Source organism: Chiloscyllium punctatum, chromosome 46, assembly GCF_047496795.1.
Source record: "Chiloscyllium punctatum isolate Juve2018m chromosome 46, sChiPun1.3, whole genome shotgun sequence".
Taxonomy (NCBI): Eukaryota; Metazoa; Chordata; class Chondrichthyes; order Orectolobiformes; family Hemiscylliidae; genus Chiloscyllium; species Chiloscyllium punctatum.
The window spans coordinates 54,015,550-54,039,451 of NC_092784.1; the positions used below are offsets into that span (position 1 = coordinate 54,015,550).

The 23,902-nt window shown below is 41.5% G+C and overlaps 1 protein-coding gene across 1 annotated transcript in view; it reads right to left on the reverse strand.

The window, feature by feature from the left end:
• Positions 1-400: 400 nt before the first annotated feature.
• The window catches only part of LOC140468059 (uncharacterized), a 146,530-nt gene continuing 123,028 nt past the window's right edge, over positions 401-23,902 (reverse strand). The window contains exon 4 of the mRNA XM_072564246.1: positions 401-495. Within this exon, the coding sequence (XP_072420347.1) occupies positions 478-495 (18 nt within the window). The 3' untranslated portion in view covers positions 401-477. The remainder of the gene's footprint in view (positions 496-23,902) is intronic.

Consider the following 23,902-nt stretch of genomic DNA (forward strand, 5'->3'; position numbering starts at 1 on the left):
ATTGAGTCTCTATAGTGTGGAAACAGGCGATGCAGCCCAACAAGACTACACTGGCCCTCCAAAGAGCATCCACCCAGACCCATCCTTTACCATATCCTTGAAGCCCTACATTTCCTATGACTAATTCATCAGGCCTGCACATCCTGGACACAATGGGCAATTTTAGCATAGCCAATCCACCTAAAGTGCATATCTTTGGCCTGTGGGAAGTAACCATAGCACCAGGAGGAAACCTATGCATAACACAGGGAGAACATGCAAACACTACACAGTCAGTCACCTGAGGCTTGAATCAAACCCGGGTCCCTGGTACTGTGAGGCAGCAGTGCGAACCACTGAGCCACCATGCCTCCATGTTAAGGTCTTCTCTCCATATGCAGGCTTGGAATATTGAATACGTCACTTTATTCAGGATGAAACCACTTTGGTTTATGCTTCTATGTATCTGTGGGAATGAAGCCTTGGCTATTGCCCACTTCAGTAACTCTCAGATGCCTGGAAACAGACAAATCATAAAAGTTGTTGGTTGATGTCACATCAAAAATGTTTTTGAATAAAAGGCTCAGAATAAGAAAAGCAAACCTTTCCTTTCAAACTCATTCTTTCCAGAATAATGTGATGTCATTGTTTGACTTCCTAAGTGAAGAATTCTCCAGGAGCAGAGCTTCCAATTTCAGATTAACTGAAATGAACAAATTAGCAGCCCATAAAAATAGACAGATTTTCCAACAGCACCAGTTCTATGTACTCACCCCAGGTTGAAAGCTTCCCTTACCACAGACTAGAAAAATAATAATGACACTTCACAATATCCATCCACTTCCATTTTTCCAACATATTTTGGAAAGGAAAGCAAGATTTTTATTTGTACTGACAAATTATTGGGCAACATCACACTGAATTGGAAAAAGACCAGGCTGTTCAACAGTCATGTACAGAATAAAGAAATATACAGATTGTTACCCTGTTTCCCCTGGAACATATTACAACTAGTTTAAAATCTAATGTACAAGATTATTGTGGTCTGGTTACTCATTTCTTGCTCAGAATGAATTTCGGCACAACAGGTCACTGTCATTTTTGTCACATTCAGCCAAAGGCAATTCTCCCACTGTTCGCACTCGCGGACTGCAGCTCTCCATCTAGTGGCGGTGTTGCCCATGATCACAGCCAAATTAAAAACCAGAGTTCAGAGGCGGTAATCTTGGGATTATCACCCGGACCACGTGCTAATTGGCACAGGGATAAAGGGATCAGGAAAGTAAATGTGAGGTTGACAGATTGGTGTGGGATGGAGTACATTTCACTTCCAGGGTCACAGGCTCCTGGATTGGGACAAGAAGGATCTTCTGACCATGCCAGAAAGGATTAATAGGGTTGCACAGAGGAAAATAATTTGAAGGGAGGAATGAGAGGAAAGACTGGAGTCCAAGAAACAGTAAAGGAAAAAAAATAAAATTAAATTAAAATAAAATTCTTTTGAGGAAACAAATTTAAAAGAGTACGAAAATACCTATACAGCAGTATACAGCAACCAAATATGTGAGGAACACACTATCAGGGCAGAATGGGACAGCTAGGCAGGTTTTATGTAGTGTACAGGAATGACTGTAAAATTAGGAATAAAACAAGCAGGTTTGAATTATAACTTCAGTTTAAAAGTAATGATGGGGAGGTCTGACAGCCACATATTCTAGATTGGGGGATGGACTAGATGATTGGGAAAGGGAGAAAGTTGGCAATATTGTCAACAGACCAGCAAAGGAAACCTCAGTAAGGGTGAGTGGGCATGAAAAGCTGTGAAGGGACTGAAGCGGATGGAAAACTCAGGCAGGAATTGTTTACAGACTGCCTGAAAGCAGTAAAAGGATAAAAAGACAAGAAACAGGAATAATTCAATAAAATCATGGCTGGTTCTTGACTTTTAAGGTTAATCCTGTATCTCTTGATACCTGAGATATTCAATATCTCATATCCATCCCAGCAGTTAATCCAAATTTGTTGATATGAAAATCAGGAGTGTGGCAATTGATGCAATATGATAACAATAGAAGAACATAGTTCTCACATAGTCTGGAAGAAGCGGAGCAACTCAATTAATATAGGTGGAACATTTCTGTAATGCATGCTGGACAATTTTCAAGAACGTGTTTTATAAGTGTAAAGAGTCAAATACGTGATGAGCAAAAATGAGCAATTATCTTGAGGTTTGTGCTGAGCATAAATGCCAGAATTGACCATCTGGGCTGAATGGACTATTCCTGTGCTGTAAGTACAGCACTATTTAGGAAATAACTATCATTATAATGAAATTAGTTTTGAAAGGAAGGAACAAAAGCCACAAACTGAAATTTAAGTAAGACAATTAGCCTTAGAAATAAATTGAGCACAATAAGCCAGGCTGAATTCTTGATGGATCAACCCTCAGATCAATGCTCAGAAACTCTCAAGGAAGTTATCAGTAGAATACAAAAGGTATTCTTAAAAAAAGGTACCCTTAAAAAGGGTTCACTTGAGAAGTTAAGTGACGATGGTCAACAAATGAGGCATGAGATATTAATAAGCTTTGGAGTTTAGAAGATGGAGAGGTGACTATATCAAAACATATGTGATTGCGAAGAACCTCGACAGGGTTATTCTGAGGGATTGATTCCCCTTGCCTGGGGAATCATAAGCAAGAGTCTCATGGTAGGGGGATAACCATTTTGGACTGAGATAAGAAGAAATTATTTCACTTAAAGAGTTATGAATATTTAGAATTCTCTAATTCAGAGTACTGTGGATTGTTCCATTGTTAAATAGATTTAAGGCTGGGTTAGGCAGGTTTTTGGTCTCTCGGGGAGTCAAGAGATGTGTGAAATGGGCATAAAAGTGGAGTCCAAACCAAAGATCAGTCTGGATCATGTTGACAGATGAAGCTGGCTTGACGGGCCGAATGATTTGTTCCTATCTGTGATGTTCTTCTGTGAAAAAGAGGGTTGTTTCTTTCCTGTATTTCAGTCTTATTGGGTGCAAGTCAAAAAGCTTCAGCTTCCTGCCTCCTTGTAGCAATGCTGAGGTTCTGTTTCACCAACTGATTTGTAAAAAGAAAGGTTTACATAAATGCAGGATAAAGTGACAATCCAGGAGTCCTGGAGATCCGTCAAGAAAGCAGCAGAATGATATAAAAAAGAGTAAGAGGTGAAAAATGGGGACGATAAAAATACTTGGAAGATTTCCTAAATGCAAACAGTAAAAGGTTCTTTTGTAAATGTATTAAGAAACAGTCATACTTCTCAATTACAGGCTTAATTGTCATTAATACTCAAACCTTTCTATTTACATAGGATACTTTCTAGAAACATTGGAAACATTCAATCCATTCAGCCTGCTTTACAGTCAGAACCACTTTGAAACCAACTGTGCCAGTGCAGCTGCTACAATGGCATAAACAACAATTATTTCACTCGGGCCAGGAACTGCTTATAGAAGCAAAGTGAGGATCTGTAAGGACACTGCCAGCGAATCACCTTTCTGGTCTGTTCTGTGTAGGCAGCAATGCCTCAACCATGTATATTTCTTGGCTGTCCTTGCCTCCTATGACATTTACTTTGGCGCCTGAGGTGGCACAGCCTTCAGAGAGACACACGCCAGATTGCTACTTTGCAGATTCTGCAAATTTGATGCCAACCTCAGTGGCAAAATCATAATGTAAACATGCTATAAGATAAATGGAATTCTTATAGGAACATCCATGCCCCCAAAAGATGCTGCAACCCATCTGGTCAGTCCCCATTTCTCCATGTTGTCATATCCCATGATAGCCAAAATACCCTTCAATCTCTTTCTTCTTGCCAGGTGCTTATCCAACTCTCCTGAATTTTCTGATTACAATCTTCTCCCACTGGCTTCTTTGGCATTTCATCCTGTATATTCACCAAGCTCTTTTCAAATCTGAACAGACTCTTCCTATTTGGAGTTTGAGTCTGCTCTCTTGTAGAATCAATACCTATATCAAACATTTAACTGTTTAAACTGTTATCAGCTCAAATCTTGACAATTTCGGTAAGATAGCCCTGAGCAACTTTGAACATTCCCTGCTTCTACAAGGTCTCATTTTATCAATGTAATTACCTTTCACTGCAGCCTCATCAATGACTGACTTTTTTTTACAATGCAGTTTTTAGAATTTTTCACAGTGGGGACTAAACCAAAGTTTTAAGTAAATGTAGAATTGTTTTGCGCTCTACGCTTCCAGCTAGACAGTGCAAAACCGAATTAGCTCCTATTGATGCCTTGAAATGAGAGAATGACTTTCATAATTAATGGACACCCCCATATGTTGTCCAGTCAATGCAATACTTTCAAAAGTAATACTTGTGAAATTTAATACCTTGAAAATGTAATACTTTTCCATTGGAGGAAACGTTGACATCCTTCCATCTAGATGATGAGCAATCAGCAAACAATCAGTGATAGCTAGGGTCCTGGGGGGTGGGGGAGGGGGGGGTGTCAAGGCTTGTGGTGTGCTCATTATATGCCGCACCATTGCTGACGAGTTAGGAGGCCAATCCTTGAGTGGCACATTCTGCCTCAAATGCCGCACCTCTGCTGCCAAGCCATTGTAGCCACAGTAGCATTGTGTTGATGCATGCAGCTTACAGGAGATGATCATTACCCTCTGTTGACATCTAGTGACTCACATGTACAATGATTGATGTCTAGAAACCTTTTGTCCTGCCTACAGATATCTGTGAAATAGAGCTTTGGGTGTCCAGCAGAGCATGCAAATGTATAGGGGATACAGGAGTTTACTGAAGAAAGAAATCAGGACGGCAAAAAGGGGGCATGACATAGCCTTGGCTGCGAAGATTAAGGTGAATATAAAGAGGTTCTTTAAGCACATTATAGGAAAAAGAATTAACCGGAGAAAAAATATGACCCTTCAAGGACCAAAGTGGACATGCATGTGTGGAACCACAGGAGTTGGGCAAGGTTCTTATGAATATTCCTCCTCTGTGTTTACCATGGAGAAAGACATGAAGACTTGGGAAGTTGGTGGTGATATCTTGCAACAGTCAATAGACAATAGATGCAGGAGTAGGCCATTCTGCCCTTTGAGCCTGCACCGCCATTCAATATGATCATGGCTGATCATTCCTAATCAGTATCCTGTTCCAGCCTTATCTCCAGAGTGTCCAGTCCTTTCATAATCCTATACGTTTCAATCAGATCCCCTCTCAGTCTTCTAAACTCAAGGGTATACAAGCCCAGTCGCTTCAGTCTTTCCGTGTAAGGCAATCCTGCCATTCCAGGAATTGACCTCGTGAACCTACGCTGCACTCCCTCAATAGCCAGAATGTCTTTCCTCAAATTTGGAGACCAGAACTGTACACAGTACTCCAGGTGTGGTCTCACCAGGGCCCTGTACAGCTGCAGAAGCACCTCTTTGCTTCTATACTCAATCCCTCTTGTTATGAAGGCCAGCATGCTATTAGCCTTCTTCACGATCTGCTGTACCTGCACGCTTGCCTTCATTGACTGGTGGACAAGAACACCCAGATCTCTCTGAACAGCCCCTTTACCTAATTTGATACCATTGAGGTAGTAATCTGCCTTTCTGTTCTTGCCACCAAAGTGGATAACCAGACATTTATCCACATTAAACTGCATCTGCCATGCATCTGCCCACTCACCTAACTTGTCCAGGTCACCCTGTAATCTCCTAACATCCTCATCACATTTCACCCTACCACCTAGCTTTGTGTCATCAGCAAATTTGCTAATGTTATTGCTGATACCATCTTCTATATCATTTACATATATTGTAAAAAGCTGCGGTCCCAGCACGGATCCCTGCGGTACCCCACTGGTCACTGCCTGCCATTCCGAAATGGAGCCGTTAATCACTACCCTTTGTTTCCTATTAGCCAACCAATTCTCTATCCAATCTAGTACTTTGCCCCCAATCCCGTGCGCCCTAATTTTACTCACTAACCTCTTGTGTGGGACTTTATCAAAAGCTTTCTGAAAGTCCAGGTACACTACATCCACTGGATCTCCCTCGTCCATCTTCCGAGTTACATCCTCAAAAAATTCAAGAAGATTAGTCAAGCATGATTTCCCCTTCATAAATCCATGCTGACTCTGTCCTATCCTGTTACTATTATCCAGATGTGCCGTAATTTCATCCTTTATAATAGACTCCAGCATCTTTCCCACCACTGAGGTCAGACTAACTGGTCTATAATTTCCTGCTTTCTCCCGCCCACCCTTCTTAAAAAGTGGCACAACATTAGCCGCCCTCCAATCCTCAGGAACCGAGGATGTAACTCGGATTGTCCATATCACAATAGAGGATGTGCTAGATGTATTAGAATGTACGAAGGTGCATAAATCTCCTCATCCTGACCAGATATATCCAAGAATCCTGCAAGAGGCTAGAGAGGAAATTGCAGGGACCCTGGCTAATATATTTGCATCATCGTTAGCCGCAGGTGAGGTACTGGAAGACTGGAGGGTAGTGAATATCGTGTCCTTATTCAAGAAGGGCTGCAAAGAGAAACCTGGGAACTACAGACCAGTAAGCTGAACATCTGTTGTAGATAAGTTACTTGAGAAGATTCTGAGGGATAAGATATACATGCATTTGGAAAGTCACAGTTTAATTAAGATTATTTCGCATGGCTTTGTGCATGGGACATCATGCCTCACAAATTTGTTAAGAGTTTTTTGATGAAGTGATCAGGAAGGTTGATGAGGGCAGGGCGGTAAATGTAGTCTATATAGATTTCAGTAATGCTTTTAGTAAGATTCCACATGGTAGGCTGCTCTGGAAGGTTGGAGTCATAGAGTCACAGAGATGTACAGCACAGAAACAGACCCTTCGGTCCAACTCGTCCATGCTGACCAGATATCCTAACCTAATCTATTTCCATTTGCTAGCACTTGGCCCATATCCTTTCCTATTCATATACCCACCCAGATGCCTTTTAAATGCTGCAATTGTACTAGCTTCCACCACTTCCTCTGGCATCTCACTCCATACATGCACAACCTTCTGTGTGAAAAAGTTGCCCCTTAGGTCCCTTTTATATCTTTCTCCTCTTGCCCTCAATCTATGCCCTCCAGTTCTGGACTCTCACACTCCAGGGAAAAGACTTTGTCCATTTATCTTATTCATGTCCCTCATGATTTTATAAATCTCTATAACCCGCAGCCTAGACGCTCCAAGGAAAACGGTCCCGTCCTTTTCAGCCTCTCCCTATAGCTCAAATATTCCAATCCTAGCAATATCTTGTAAATCATTTCTGAACCCTTTCAAGTTTCACAACATCCTTCCAATAGGAGTGAGACCAGAATTGCATGTCATATTCCAATAGTAGCCTAACCAATGCCCTGCATATCCGCAACATGACCTCCCAACTCCTATACTCAATACTCTGACCAATAAAAGAAAGCATACTAAACATCTTCTTCACCATCCTATCGACCTACAACTCTACTTTGAAGGAACTATGAACCTGCACTCCAAGGTCTCTTTGTTCAGCAACATTCCCTAGGACCTTACCATTAAGTGTATAAGTCCTGCTCTGATTTGCTTTTCCAAAATGCAGCACCTCCCATTTATCTAAATTAAACTCCATCTGCCACTCCTCAGCCCATTAGCAATCTAGATCGCATGGAATCCAGGGAAGAGCTGACAAATCGGATACAAAATTGGCTTGATGGTAGGAAGCTGAGGGCTAATAGTGGAAGGATGCTGATCAGACTGGAGGCCTATGACTACTGGAGTGCCTCAGGGGTTGGTGCTGGGCACATTGCTATTCGTTATCCATATGAATGATTTGGATGAGAATGTACAAAGCATGATCAGTAAGTTTGCAGATGATACTGAAATAGGTGGTATCATGGACAGTAAGGAAGGTTATCAGAAATTGCAGTAGGACCTTGATCAGCTGGGGAACTGGTCGAGAAATGGCAAATAGCGTTTAATACATCTAACTGTGCGGTCTTGCATTTTGGAAAGTCAAATCAAGGTAGGGGTTTCATGGTGAATGGTAGGACCTTAAGGAGTGCAGCGGAACAGAGTGACCTTAGAGTTCAGGTGCATAGGTCCTGAAGAAGGGTTATACCCGAAACATGGACTTCTCCATCTCCTGAGGCTGCCTGGCTTGTGTTCTTCCAGCCTCCTGCCTGTGTATTTCTGCTTGAATAGTGCCAACAAACTTGGCAGCTCTGCCTTTGACATTTGCAATTTGATCCTGCCAGGATAAATCCAGAACATGGCGCAAACAGTAAAGAAGAAAAGTGTTGAGCTCCTTTCCTCGATTGCGATGAGTCATCCATGTTTTACTATCATTTAGAAAGCTCCCGAGAACACAGAGATCAAACTATCAGATTGGTCCGAAGGATCAGTGTTGATGCAGTTTCATTTTTGTGTTGTGAATTAGCCAAAGCTGGTAGTTGCTTTAGCGACAAAGGTATTGAGTCCTGCATCAGGAGGAAGATTGACTATCACCATGGACCTGAGGGAGTAATGTAGGCAGCATGATAGCCAATTTACACACAGCAAGCTCCCACAAGTGACCATGTACTGAGCTGATGTAGGTTCAGAGATATTGGCTGAATAATTGTAAGATTAGTCCTAACCATCATTGCAACACTGCTATGAGATGCCATCTATTGCAGAGCAGATGGGGGCATGACTTGGCATCTGACAGTGCAGAATTCTGTCAGTATTGCACTAGGAACATCTGCATGGGTATATGCCCACGTCTCTGTATTAGGACATGAGCCCAGGGTCTTCTGACTTGGAGGTGAAAAGTGCCACTCACTGAGACACAGCTAGGACACAGTGTTGAGGGGTTCATCATTCATACACCAATACTCGAAAATTCGTATTCTGGGTTGCAACCTGTCTACCCTATTGCTCAGTTTCTATTTGTCAACTTGTCTACATTAAACAACATTTGCCACTCATCAGCCTAAGTTCCCTAATCATGCTTTTTAGTTGATTCTTGAAAGTGGGTTTCATAGACAAGGCTGGCATTTGCTGGCCAGTTGTCCCGGGAAAATGTCAGTGAACTTCCCAAGTGTCTTTTTAGTTCCTTCTAGTCTGGGGGCTAGAGTCGTATATACATCAGAGCAGACGATGAATGCAGGTTTTGATACCTAAAAGAACTTGGAGAATCATACTTAAGGTATTTCAAACCAATCTAATGAGAAAACAACACAGTTAAAGTTTCCATTCTATGATGTTAAACATGCAAACTCTACCAAAGGATACATGCTGGAGCACATTGATCAGGAACAAATATTTCTAGGATTTTCAGGTTTGGACAGTGGCGACCAGGAAGTTCAACCAGCTAAAATCAGAACACCAGTAATCCTCAACCTGAATGGTTCACAGCATTAATAGCACCCACTACTAAGTTTGGTTTCCTGTATCCAAGTGGGGGGATTTGCGAGAACTATTATGCTAAATTTATTCAAGGATGAGATAGACCAATATTTAACAGTAAGGGAATCAAGGGTTGTGGGGAAAATAGGAAATTGGAATTGAGAAATATCAGATCAGCCACAATCTCATGGAATAGTGGAGCAGATTTGATGGGCTGAATGGCCTACTTATGCTCCTGCATTTAATGATCATATGGGCCCACTCCTTCAGGTTTCATCAATAAACCAGGCCAACAGGATCCACAATAGTCCAAACAGATTTCAGTTTACCAAACACACAATTTTCATCAGACCTGTGTGGATGACATTTTTTTTTCATATGTGAAGATACGACAATGGGCAAACCCCCCAGCCATTCAAACTAATAATGGCCTGAAGAGCAAATTGACCCAAGCTACACATGGAGCTAGTGGTATAGTAGCAATGTCATTGAACTACTAATCCAGAGATCTGGGTTAATGCTGTGGTGACAGAGGTACAAATCCCACTATAGCAAATGATTGGATTATTTTCAATTAATGAAACCTGGAATTTAAAGATGGTCATAGTTTGATTATTGCAAAAACCTGTCCAGCTTACTAATGTCCATTAAAGAAGAAATTCTGCTGTCTTAATCTGGTCTTGCTTACACATGATTGCAGACTCACAGCAATGTGATTGACCCCTAACTGCCTGGACAGCTACTCAGTTTAAAGATGTTGACTTTGCCTGTGATGCCCACATCCCAGGAAAAAATCAATTTTTAAAAATTCTATTTCCACTGGCATGATGGTCAGTAATCAAAATACATGGTTTTAAGGTAATCTCCAGAAGAACTAATGGGGAAATAAGGAAAATTAGCACAAAGAGTTGAATGTGAAAGTAGGCTCAAATAGTTGAATGGCCTATTCCTGTTCCTTTGTACCTGTGAAAGTACAGTGGAAGCAGAAAATAACTTTCAAAATATTTGAAGTGGAACTCTTCAGTACTGTAGATCTGCAAGCAAGTAGAACCAATTGGATAGCAACATTCAAGAAAAGGGCAGCCATGATGGAACAAATGGCTTCTTACAGTGCTGTATGAGTTTGAGACATATTGAAAATGGTCTATTACAACAGGCGCCCACTCCAGAATGCGTGCCAAGCTTTAAGACCAACTTCATCCTGAAAGTTAGACATCTAATCCATTTTTAAGAGGTTATTTTGCATACAGTGCAAATTTTCATGTAATATTCAAACAAATCTTGTCCAATAAAGTCTAATTTAAAAGCATGCCATACCTCATTCTGCAAGACTTTAATCTGCCCGTGACAGGTGGAGAGCTAAGCCCTGCTAACAAGTACTAAGAGACTTTTGTCCCTGTGCAATCCTTTGCAACCCACAGCTAGTAACCATCCTTGAAAATAAAATAACTTTTATGTTAAAAAATGGCAGTGACTGATTCTGCTGCAAAGAAGAACCCATGAACATAGTGGTACACTAGTGACTACTAGATTTCAAATCTCTCCTCAGAGAGAACAGTCCCTACTCATTCAATCTATCCCTATAACTGATGTCACAGCTTGATATTTTTTCGGGAATACTGCAGTGGATAGGCAGCAGAACATATGCCAAATTCTCTAAGACTCTTTCAGAAGGTGTAGCACCAAGATCCAATTTCCATTGAAATCTCTTCCCCTCTCCTTAGGCAGCTGCTGGGAAGTGAGGGTGACTTGTTTCTATTTCAATGGATTTGGAGCTGGCTAAGTTGCAGAGCTTGCCAACAGCATGGTCAGGCAGGTGGTATTCAATAGTTGGGGCAGATGAGCTATGTGGAATTTTGAATAGTTGCTCTGGCAACTCAACATTGCCCCCACTCCCCAAATCTCACCATGTGTATGACGTTGGCCAGATGGAACATTCTCCAATTTTATCGGTCACCAGCCAGGGTCTGCAGTGAGTCCGGGGGGAAATGTTTGATCTCTTCAGACATGTTTTGAGGCCTCTAAAACATTCTTTCTGTCATCCTCAGACTATTCTGCCACAAGAACAACAGCTGTTTCAGAAGTCTGATGCCAGGCTTATGAACGATATGTCCCAGCGAGCACAGCTGGCTTTTGAGTGGTAATCTCACAAGAGTAATAATTCAGAACAGGAAGAAAATGAGCGCTGCAGATGCTGGAAATCAGAGTTGAAGACTGTGGTGCTGGAAAAATACAGCAGGTCAGGCAGCATCCAAGGAGGAGGAGCTTTTCCAGCACCACACTCTTCAACTAGTAATTCAGAACCCCAGGCTTATGTTCTAGAGACATGGGTTCAATTTCCACCGTGGGATATAGCAAAGTTTGAATTCAATAAAAACTTGTCCTAATAGCAATTCTGCAACCACTGCCAATTCTCATAAAAACCCAGCTGGGGAAGGAAATCTGCCATCTTTATCTGGTCTGATCTATATGTGACTCCAGAATCATGTGTTTGAGTCTTAACTGCCTGAAGAACAACAATTGTTAACATCATCCTCATCCCCTGAACAAATAAACAAAAGGCTCAAGGGGGCTAATTTATGGACTTATTTTCCTTCAGTAGTGGACACATAACGGACTGTGGCTGGGAGAGGGGTCTCATGGTAGCTGGGGATGGCGGATCTGAGCACCATTCAACAATTGGTTCTCGAATGTGAAGGCAAGGACAGTATCAGACTGTGGCTACCAGTGTTGAAGAAGAGTGACAAGTTGGGCAAAGTGTTGGGAAGTGCAGATTTGAGCAGACTCAGCAAAAATTAAGAGAAAGCAAGAAGGGCATCAATTCAAGACAACAAGGCCCAATCTGACCTTCCTTTGAGGTGCCCACAGTCAGACCATCAATTTTCACAGAATACAACTCCTGCTGCTAACAGAAGACTTCTGTTCAATATTCAGAAACATCAGTCTGGGGCCGTCTGTGCCAATTAATTTGCAGCATTTCATCCGTATCTGCATTTCTGATCTCAGGACATCCCAGAACTCTTTGTAACCAATGGAGTGGTTTTGAAGTATAGTCACCACCATAATGTGGGGAAGTGGCAGCCACTGTGTGCATGGCAAGATCACACAAGCAATAATGAGATAATGACTAAATATTCTGGACTTTTTTTTGTTTTAGTTATTTTGGTTGAGGAACTCAGGAGAACTCCCTTGCTCTCCTTTGAAATAGCGCCGCAGGATATTTTACATCCAGCTGAGTGCCTTGTTTTCACAATTCAACCAAGAGACGGCATCCTCTGACAGAGCTGCACTCCCTCTTTACAGCACTTGGTGGAGATGGGGAGGGTTTTGGTGTTGATGTCTCCAGAGTGGGACTTGAAACCACAAGCCTGAGGGCACAACCTAGTGCCCAAGTCTCAAAGTAGATGTTTCCCAATTTCTGAATCAGGCTTTGTCACTCGCCTTTGACAAAACACTGCTGGATGTTGACACATATTAAGTGGAAGACTGATTGCTCTGTGCATTTTACATTCTGGTCTGTTTCCATCAGGGGATTATCATTAGTCCCAAACAAACTGCTCTTCAATGAATCACTAACAAAATCAGATTTCGTTGATTTAAAGATCTTGATTAAAAAAAGGCCTCCTGGAGACTCAGGGATGTAGGTGAATGCAGCACATGCCTTTCCATCAATAGGATGAAAGCACCACTGATAGGGTAAGTAATTATTGCCCATCCCTTGTAACTCTGTGCCGGTCTTGGACACACACATCCTTGAATACACTCAAGAATAGAACAGCCCACTTCAAAGGAAATAATACTATAGAATCACAGATACATTACAGTGCACAAGGTGGCCATTCAGCCCACTGTGTCTTCACTGGTTCTTCAAACAAGCATCATGAGTTAATGACAATCTCCTGCTAGTTTCCCCATATCCTTGCACATTAGTTTAACCAAATACTTATCCAATTCCCTCTTGAATGGCTCAGTTGAATGTCTATCACACTTTCAAGTAGTCCATTCTACATTCTAGCCAGTCACTGAGTGAAAAGGTTTTCTCACATTACCCTTGATTTTTTTGCAAATCATTTTAAATCTATGGCCTGTTGTTCTTGTTCCTTTTACAAATGGGAACAGTTTCTCCCCATTGACTCCATCTAACCCGCTCATGAGTTTGAAAAACTCAATCAGATCTCCTTTCAGTATTCTTCTTTCCAAGAAGAACAGTCCCAACTTATTCAATCTATCCTCGGAAACAAAATTCTTTACCCCGGAACCATTCTTGTGAATTTCCACTGCACTGTCTCCAATAAATTCACGGTCTTCTTACAATGTGACACACAGAACTATAAGTAGTTGTCTATGTGAGGTCTAACAAGAGTCTTGTTCAAGTTCACCAAGTCAGGGAGCATCTGGAGTCATGAATAGGCTGGATAAGCATAACAGATTTTCCTTCCTGAAAGATTTTAGTGAATAATTTACTCATTTGCAGCTGTCCCTGGTGTTAGGATCACCATTAACATTCTCATTTCAGGTTTAGTAAGTAACTTGCAGAGGAGATGATGACCTAGCAGTAATATTGCTGGACTGTTCTGGAGACCTGCATACAAATTCTGCCATGGCAGATATTCGAATTTGAATTTAATAAAAATCTGAAATTAAGAGTTTAATGATGACTATTAATCCAATGTTAATTGTCAGGAAAAAGCCCAGTTGGTTCACTAATGTTCTTTAAGGTAACAGACATCTTTAGCTGAAAATGTGTTGCTGGAAAAGCGCAGAAGGTCAGGCAGAATCCAAGGAGCAGGAGAATCGACGTTTCGGGCATGAGCCCTTCTTCAGGAATGAGGAAAGTGTGTCCAGGAGGCTAAGATAAAAGGTAGGGAGGTGGGATTTGGGGGAGGGGCATTGGAAATGCAATAGGTGGAAGGAGGTTAAGGTGAGGGTGATAGGCTGGAGTGGGGGTGGGGGGCGGAGAGGTCAGGAAGAAGATTGCAGGTTAGGAAGGCGGTGCTGAATTCGAGGTTGGGACTGAGACAAGGTGGGGGGAGGGGAAATGAGGAAACTGGAGAAGTCTGAGTCTCCCTTGTGGTTGGAGGGTTCCTAGGCAGAAGATGAGGCGCTCTTCCTCCAGCCGTCGTGTTGCTATGGTCTGGCGATGGAGGAGTCCAAGGACCTGCATGTCCTCGGTGGAGTGGGAGGGGGAGTTGAAGTGCTGAGCCACGGGGTGGTTGGGTTGGTTGGTCCGGGTGTCCCAGAGGTGTTCTCTGACAGACATCTTTACCCTAGTCTGGCTTACATGTGACTCTAGACCCAAAGCAGTAATATTGACTCTTTCTAGGCAGTGAGGGATGAGCAATGAATGCTGGCCTAGCCAGTGATACCTTCATCCCATGAATGAATAATAGAAGAACTGAACTTTAAATCCCAAACTGTCTCAGTAGGATTCAAACTCATGCTGCATGAGTCTAGATGGTTGGATTATAAATCCAGTAACATAACACCTATGCTATCGTACACCTCTACGGTATATTATATTTAATTTTTTAGCCAGAAGGACAGAAAGTGCTTGAGAAACTCAGCAGGTTCTGGCAGCATCAATGGAAGAAGAAACAGTTAACATTTGGAGTCTGGTATGACTCTTCTTCACTGGTGTGTGCAGGTCACTGTGAAAGGGACACGCCTGGCTGTGAAGACCCTTCCTACAGCCAGCACACATTGCCTGGACTGGAAAAATGGCTCACAAATAATCTGGATGTATAATGGACATTACAGGTCAAGTGATCCAGAGGGTTTTGCTAATATTTCAAGAAACATTAGAAATGTTTCAGGAAACATCCCTAAGAATTTGGTACAGTTTTTGATTTGAAAAAATGGTATCCGTAAAAGAAAATGCCATGAAATGCTTAAACTGTTATAAGAAAAGAAAATTTGCAAACATCTAATATGGAAGGAAACTTATTGTCCTTACTTGATCCATGTTTATAAAAGACTCTTAACCGTTCTCTAAAGTCACCTAATTATTATACCCCAGATAGCCAGTTGGTGAGGGCCAGTCTTTGCTTGTAGCAGACTTATTCACAGAGCGCAACGTTACAGGTAAGTATCTCCTGACTCCATTGAACTGCCATGTCAGCATCTATTTTACTGTTTTGAAACCAATTAAGCCAAATTAAACCACATTAATAAGTAGCAACCCTTGAAAGCAACACAGTAACAACATATAAAACTCTCAAAGGAAACTTAAAAGATAATTGTGGCCATGGAGAATACACTCCAGTTTCTGTAGTGTCCATCAGTGACAGAAGACCTCAGTTAAACCAATTCCCATTGCAGTTTTTACCATCTAGAACTTTTACCATAGCAAGCAGAACTTAAACCTAAACTTCTAGCCCAGGACACTACCACTGTACTACAAGAAACTATAGTTTTCACCTTTTACCTCTAGGAATAATGCAAGAAGATAAGTCTCCAGTATACCTAAAATGGAACAGGAAATGAAGCCAGACTGTTGGCGTTATTCTAAAGTACATGTTAGCCATCAAGCCAATTGACTAATCAACTCTATAAGTGCCTATTTATCTGTGCGCAAGTAACCACTCAGTCAATATCCTCCACCTGTATGTGCTTAACTTCAATTGATACAATTAACACTAACTACCCATTCGATTTTTATTAAACCTAGGAATGGGCAATAAATGCCAGTAATGCTCACATCCCAAGGATGAACTTGTGTGGGCCAGAAGGCTTGGGTTCAAGCCCTACCTACTCTAACACTAAATTTACTGTCATAGCTCAGTTGGATGAGCATTAGTCTGACAGTTTGAAAGCCCCTGGCCCAAGCTTGTGTTTTGGCAGTGAATTATTATTTTTTACCACTGTCTTGTAGTGCAATGGTAATGTCCCTGCTTCTGAAGCAGGAAGCCTGAATTCAAGTCCCATCTGCTCCAGAGGTGTGCAATAACAGCTCTGAACAGGTTAATTAGAAAATATCTACAAAATAAATCTCTGTATAGGACGACAATAAAATATCTAAAATGCAGTGTAAACATGATATTAGGAGAAGCAAGGAATGAATGGAAAGGGATCATGTGAGCTTGTGGATTGCAAGGACAGCTAAAGAGTGAAGCAGTGAGTTTTCCTTTGTCACTGAGTTTCGCTCTGTTTTGCCTCTTAGCATGGAAGGTGGCCATTCGGCCCACAATTTTGTGCTTGCCCTTTGAAAGAGCTGGTCTCACTCCCTTACTTGGTTTTGTAGTTGGATCAGGATTTGACTCTGTATGTTCCAACTTAATGGCCAGGCAAAGCAAAATCATTGCTTCAGTCTTCCTGTTGAGTTAAGCTCCTTCATCTCTAATCAAGCAAAGAAAGGTGAAGTTCTCCACTACCCATTCACAACAAGATCAATGAGATATAGGTTTACAAGATTACACAAGGTTTAGCTAAGGTAGACAAAAAAACATTGTTCAGATTAGCTGGTGGCGTAAGGACTAGGCAACACAGATATAAGCTTTTGGGCAAGAGACATAGGGAGGATACAAGGAAGAATTATTTTATGCAGAAAATGCTAGTGACCTGGGACTCATTGACAATGAGAGTGGTGGCAGCAAAGTTGATCAATAATTTCACTAAATTTTCAAAACAAATAAATGCATAGGGCAATGGAATAAAATGTAAGAATTGAACTGACTAGATTGCTCTGTGGAGTGTTATCATGCATGTGAATAGCAGAATGGCTTCCTTTGGGGCTATGCTGACTGTATGAGTGGAGAGCACACCTACAGTGCCACAGTTAGGAGACTCGTCCCTGATTTCACAGTCTCGGTGATGCTCAAACTACTGTATTAACTGGATGCTGCTTCCAAATCTGCTCCTGCTATTGGCAATTCAGGGGTACAAGCCATTGGTAGCCTCGCACATTTCAGACCAGGATTTCTTCATGACAACAACAAAGCCCTTAGACGACATTATAAAAGTACTCCTGTGTTGTAAACTCTGGACGAGAGTCACACTTGGACCTCACTCCCTTTTCAAACTGTCACTGGATCCCAAATTCTACCCTCCACCTTCCATACACCAGCCTTACAAATGGTGGAGGATGACTCATGATGGTATCATGATGGACACAGATAATCTTACAGCTGGACAACAATGCACTCCCATGGATCTTGGCAATAGGCCCACGTAAGATATCAATATTTATATTTCCCTTCCCCTACCCCCTTCCCCCCAGCCTTTGGAGGCTCCATCCCATGCCTGATGACAGTGCACCATCTAGTGTTTAAAAGAAGAATTGACTAAAAACACTCCAGAGGTAAAATGTGAGTGTAAACAAAGGCTGAATGTAATTAAAAATTCCAGGAGACGTGAGCTATCAGGACAATGGCTGCATCTGACAATAAGTGCCCTCTCACAGAGAGAAAACAAAACATTGGAAATGATTTAAAACTCTTTGATGTCCGTAGAATAAGAGATTTCACAGGCCAAGAGTCTACTCCTCTCTTGCCAAGTCCAGTAAATCCATCACCTATGTGCACGCTGACTGATACTGGTTTATGATCCAGCATCACCTCAGTTCTTGACTCTCTCTCTCTCTCTCTGTCATTGCCTCCAGCCCCACGCTTCTCAGAGATATCTGTGCTCCACCAATTCAACCTCTTAAGCATGCCCGATTTTAATTCGCCATTATAGTTGACAGTACCTTTCTGAGTCTGACCTGAAGGTCTGAAATTCCCTCCATAAATCTCTCCCACCATTCCACTCTCTCTCCCCTCCATTTGGCTGCTCCTTAACATCTACCTTAATGACCAAGCTATCAGTCAGCTATCCTAAGATATCTCATTCCACGACTGTCAAATTTTGTTTGATTCCTGTGAGGGCCTTTTACTACATCAAAGGTACTATATGAATGTAAGTTATTGTTGTGATTCCTTTTGCAAGGAGTATTTGATGCACAGGCCAGCAGGGAATGTTGATTCAAAAATCCTATCTCTCTAATTCAGGGACACAGTAACATGCAAAGTGTTTCCAAGATTCAGGATTTATCTTTACCTTGTTTCCAAATCAGTTGCAAAAAACTATATCTTCCCCTACCATGCTAGAATTGTACACAATATTCAAACTGTGTTCCAATCAATGTCTGATTTGAATTTAATATAACTGCCCTGTTTCTCTTGAAAAGAAAAGAGAATAAAACAGAGAGGGAGTCTTGTATCTAACCCCATGCTGTCCCTTTCCTGGAAGTTTTTGATGGGACAGTGTTGAAGGAACGTTACTCTGTATCTATCCCTGTGCTGATTCTGTCCTGGGAATGTTTGATGTGGATAGTGTGGAGGAAGCTTTAATTCCCATTTAAAAGAGTAGAGAATGCTCAAAAAAATCAAGTTTACTTTGGGGTTCAGATTAGCATTAACAATTTGAGCTTGCACCCTGCACCAAAACTGAAAACTAAGAGGCAGAATATGTCGAGCAATTCAACATGAACCACCATCCATTCATTCCATTTTGATATTTCTTCTCTCTGTCTGACCTTATATGCTTTCTCATTTACCTGCTGTGATTCACAACATAACAACTTATATGACATTTTTAATGCACCAAAATAATTTCTAGGTGCTTTGCAGCAGTGTCATAAACAAATGTAATAATCGTTACAATTTATGCCTCTGGCTATAAAAAAGGGCAAGCCAAGTATACAGCTTTATTTGTGCAGAAGAAACAGGAAGGTTATGCTCAAATCATATCAAACAATGATTTGAACACAGTTCGATCAGTGTGCAATTCCAGTCACTATTTTATGAAGAGGGTAGCATAAGAAGTACTGGAAAGGTTGTACAGAGGATTCAACAAGGTTTATAGAAGAAATCTGTCAGTTTATATATCAGGGAAAGGATTGACAGGCTGAGCGTATCTCTCTCGAAATAAAGGCTGAGGGTGAGCCCAATAGAGGCATTAAAATGCTGAAAGGTTTAATAAAGTAGGTTCAGAAATTAATGTTTCCTCTTGTGTGGAAGATCAGACTAGAGGCTGTCAATATAAGGTCTTCACAAAGAAATTCAACAGGAAATTCAGAAGAAAGGTCTTTGCTCAGTTAGGGGTGAGAATGGGGAAGTCACCACACAGGGTGTGGTTGAGGTGAATACCACAAATACAAATAGGCAGAAAAAATTATTGGATTTGGTACTGGGTAATGAACCAGACCAGGTGTTAAATTTGGAAGTAGGTGAGCACTTTGGTGATAGTGACCGTAATTCGATTACGTTTACTTTAACAATGGAGAGGGATGGGTATAAACCGCAGGGCAAGAGTTATAGCTGGGGAAAAGGCAATTATGAAGTGATTAGGCAAGATTTGGGATGCATAAGATGGGGAAGGAAACTGCAGGGGATGGGCACAACTGAAATGTGGAGTTTGTTCAAGGAACAGCTACTGCATGTCCTTGATAAGTATGTACCTGTCAGGGGGAGAGGAAGTGGTTGAGCGAGGGAACCGTGGTTCTGAAGAAGTTGAATCTCTTGTCAAGAGGAAGAAGGAGGCTTATGTTAATGTGTGGCATAAAGGCTCAGCTAGGGCACTTGAGAGATACAAGTTGGCCAGGAAGGACCTAAAGAGAGAGCTAAGAAGAGCCAGGAGGGGACATGAGAAGGCTTTGGCAGGTAGGATCAAGGAAAATCCGAAAGCTTTCTATAGGTATGTCAGGAATAAAAGAACTAGAGTAAGATTAGGGCTAGTGAAGAACAGGAGTGGGAAGTTGTGCGTGGAGTCCAAAGAGATAGGAGAGGTGCCAAATGAATATTTTTCGTCAGTATTCACACAGGAATAAGACACTGTTGTTGAGCAGAATACTGAGATACAGGTTTTTAGACTAGACAGAATTGAGGTTCATAAGGAGGAGGTGTTAGCAATTTTGGAAAGTATGAAAATAGATAAGTCCCCTGGGCCGTATGGGATTTATTCTAGGATTCTCTGGGAACTAGGGAGGAGATTGCAGAGCTTTTGGTTTTGATCTTCATGTCGTCATTGTCTACAGGAATAGTGCCAGAAGACTGGAAGATAGCAAATGTTGTCCCCTTGTTCAAGAAGGGGAGTAGAAACAACCCTGGTAATTATACACCAGTGAGCCTTACTTCAGCTGTGGCTAAAATGTTGGAAAGGATTATAAGAGACAGGATTTATAATCAACTCAAAAGGAATAATTTGATTAGGGATAGTCAACATGGTTTTGTGAAGGGTAGGTCGTGCCTCACAGATCTTATTGAGTTCTTTGAGAAGGTGACCAAACTGGTGGATGAGGGTAAAGCGTTTGATGTGATATATATGGATTTCATTGTGGCGCTTGATAAGGTTCCCCATTGTAGGCCATTGCACAAAATACAACGGCATGGGAATGAGGGTGATTTAGCAGTTTGCCATCAGAAATTAGCTAGCTGTAAGAAGACAGAGGGTGGTGGTTGATGGGAAGTGTTCATCCTGAAGTTTAGTTACTACTGATGTACCGCAAGGATCTGTTTTGGAGCCTTTGCTGTTTGTTATTTTTATAAATGACCTGGATGAGGGCATAGAAGGATGGGTTAGTAAACTGGCAGATAACACTAAAGTTGGTGGAGTTGTGGCTAGTGCCAAAGGATGTTGCAGATTACAGAGGGACATATATAAGCTACAGAGCTGGGCTGAGAGGTGGCAAATGGAGTTTAATGCGAAAAAAGTGTGAGGTGATTCACTTTGGACGGAGCAACAAGAATAAAGTATACTGGGTTAATGGTAGGAGTCTCAGTAGTATAGATGAGCAGAGAGATCTTGGTGTCTATTTGCATAGATCCCTGAAAGTTGCCACCAGGGTTGTTAAGAAGGCGTATGGTGTGTTAGGCTTTATTGGTAGAGGAAGTGAGTTTCAGAGCCATGAGGTCATGTTACAGTTGTACAAAACTCTGGTGCGGCCCCACTTGGAGTACTGCGTAAAGTTCTGATCGCTGTATTATAGGAAGAATGTGGAAGCACTGCACAGGAGATTTACCAGGATGTTGCCTGGTATGGAGGAAAGGTCTTATGAGTAAAGGCTGAAGGATTTGAGGCAGTTTTCATTAGAGAGAAGAAAGTTAAGAGGTGACTTCATAAAGACATACAAGATGATCAGAGGACTGGATACAGTAGATAGTGAGAGCCTTTTTCCTCGTATGGTGATGGCTAAGACGAGGGGACATAGCTTTACATTGAGGAGTGATAGCTATAGGACAGATGTTCGAGGTAGGTTCTATACTCAGAGAGTAGTAAGGGCGTGGAATGCTCTGCCTGTAACAGTAGTAGACTCGCCAACTTTAAGGGCATTTAAATGGTCATTGAATAAACATGTGGATGATAATGGAATAGTGTAGCTTAGATGGGCTTCAGATTGGTTTCACAGGTAATTGCAACATCGAGGGCTGAAGGACCTGTACTGCACTGTAATTTTCTATGTTCTAAATAAATGGGATTATGTTTACAATGGCAGGCTTAGATGAGTGAAGGTGAGAGGATACTTGTGTTTGATCATAAGCACCAGCAATTGATTGGTTGGGCTGAACGATCTGTTTGTGTGCCATATCATAGAATTCAATTGAGGGGAGTAGAGGGGCCTGGTTTATGAGGACAGGCTAAGTAGACTGGGATTATATTCATTGGAATTTAGAAGAATGAGGAGGATTTGATACAAACATCTGAAATTATGAAGGGAATAGATACAATATAAGTAGAGAGGATGCTTCCACTGGCTGGAGAGAGCAAGCCTCAAAATTCGGACAAGAGAGCACAGCCTCAAAATTCGGTGGAGCGGATTTATGATCGAACTGAGAAGGAACTTTTTCACCCAGAGGGTTGTGAATCTATGAAATTCCCCGTCCGGTGAAGTGGTTGAGGCTTCCTCAGTAAATATTTTTCAAGCTAAGAAAGATAACTTTTTGAACAGTAAAGGAATTCAAAGTCATGGTTAGAGGGAAGGTCAGTGGAGCTGAGGGCATGAAAGATCAGCCATGATCTTATTGAATGGTGGAGCAGGCTTGAAGGGCCAGATGGCCTACTCTTACTCCTAGTTTTTATGTTTGTACGTTATAATGGCGAAGGAGGCCATTTGACCTTTTCTGTCAGCCCTAGTTCTCTGAGCATTTTGATTTAGTGCCAATTTCCTCCCTTTTCTCCACAACCCTGCACATTGTTTCTATTTGCATAATCATCAAATGCCCTCTTAAATGCCTCAGTTGAACCTGGCTCCATCACATTTCCAGGTAGTATACAGAGAAATCCTGATTATCCGAACATCGATTATCTGAATTTTGGGTTATCCGAACAAAATCTCAAGGTCCTGATGCTTGGCTAAATTGTGTAATCTGGCATTTGATTATCCAAACAAAATACTCCCTGCCCATGTCATTTGTATAATCGAGGTTCATTTGTATTCCAGACCTTAACTACTCAATGTATGGAAAAGATTTTTCTCACCTCGTTTGTACTTCTTTTAAATGAGTCATCTGGTTCTTGATCCATTTACAAGCGGGACAATTTGTCCCAATCTACTCTGCCCAGACTCCTCATAATTTTGAAAATTCATATCAATCCTTCCCTCAACTATCTCCTTTCTAAGGAAAACCGTCCCAACTTCTCCAGTCTACAACCAATCTCATAAACTTCTTCTCCAATGGATTCACATCTTCCAAAGTGTGGTGCAAAGAACTGTATGTAATGTATATCCTATGAATGTACAATTTGAAATGAGCAATGTGAGATGGTAACAGGGCAGGTTATCAAATGATTGTTCAGGGGGATAGTGCTTAAAACAGTGGTTGTCCAATGGTTGATAAATTCTAATTGCATTCAATGGAACCAGTAACATATTGACAAAGTGCAGAGGGTCAATGTGCTCTTCATTAGTAATGATGATAATTGTGTTTGACTTATCAGTATCCTCAGTCAGGAAAGAGTCAGTCCCACCCTTTTCACATTTCCCCTCAAAACTAAATAGCCTTCTATTAGTACCAGTTGGTGCTGTTAATAAACTTCAAGGCATCTGTCTCAACAAGAATCAAAAACAGAAGTTGCTGGCAAAGGTCAGCAGGTCTGGTAGCATCTTGAAAAGAAATTAATCCTCAGAACTGGACACGAAATGCTAGCTGTGATTTCTCTTCACAGATGCTGCCAGACCTGCTGAGCTTTTCCAGCAATTTTTGTTTTTGTTTCTGATTTACAGCTTCAGTTCTTTCAGTTTTGTCTGAACAAGAACCTTGCCTTCATAGTTTATGCCACATGGGCTAACATAAACAGATACACTCAGTTCATATCATACTGACAGCAGCATATGACCCAAAAAACTATGCCATGGTGGTAGCAAATGAGCAATAAAAACTAGTGGTAGCTGGTTGTTATGAAAGCTGAACAGGTGATAATAGCAATAGCAGTTGTGAAAAATCCAAGTTTTCATCACCATCACCTGTCATCTACCTGAGTTGAGAGCTCAAATTTACAACTAGCTTTCAAGAATGAAGAACAGTAACCGATACTGAGGAAGAACAT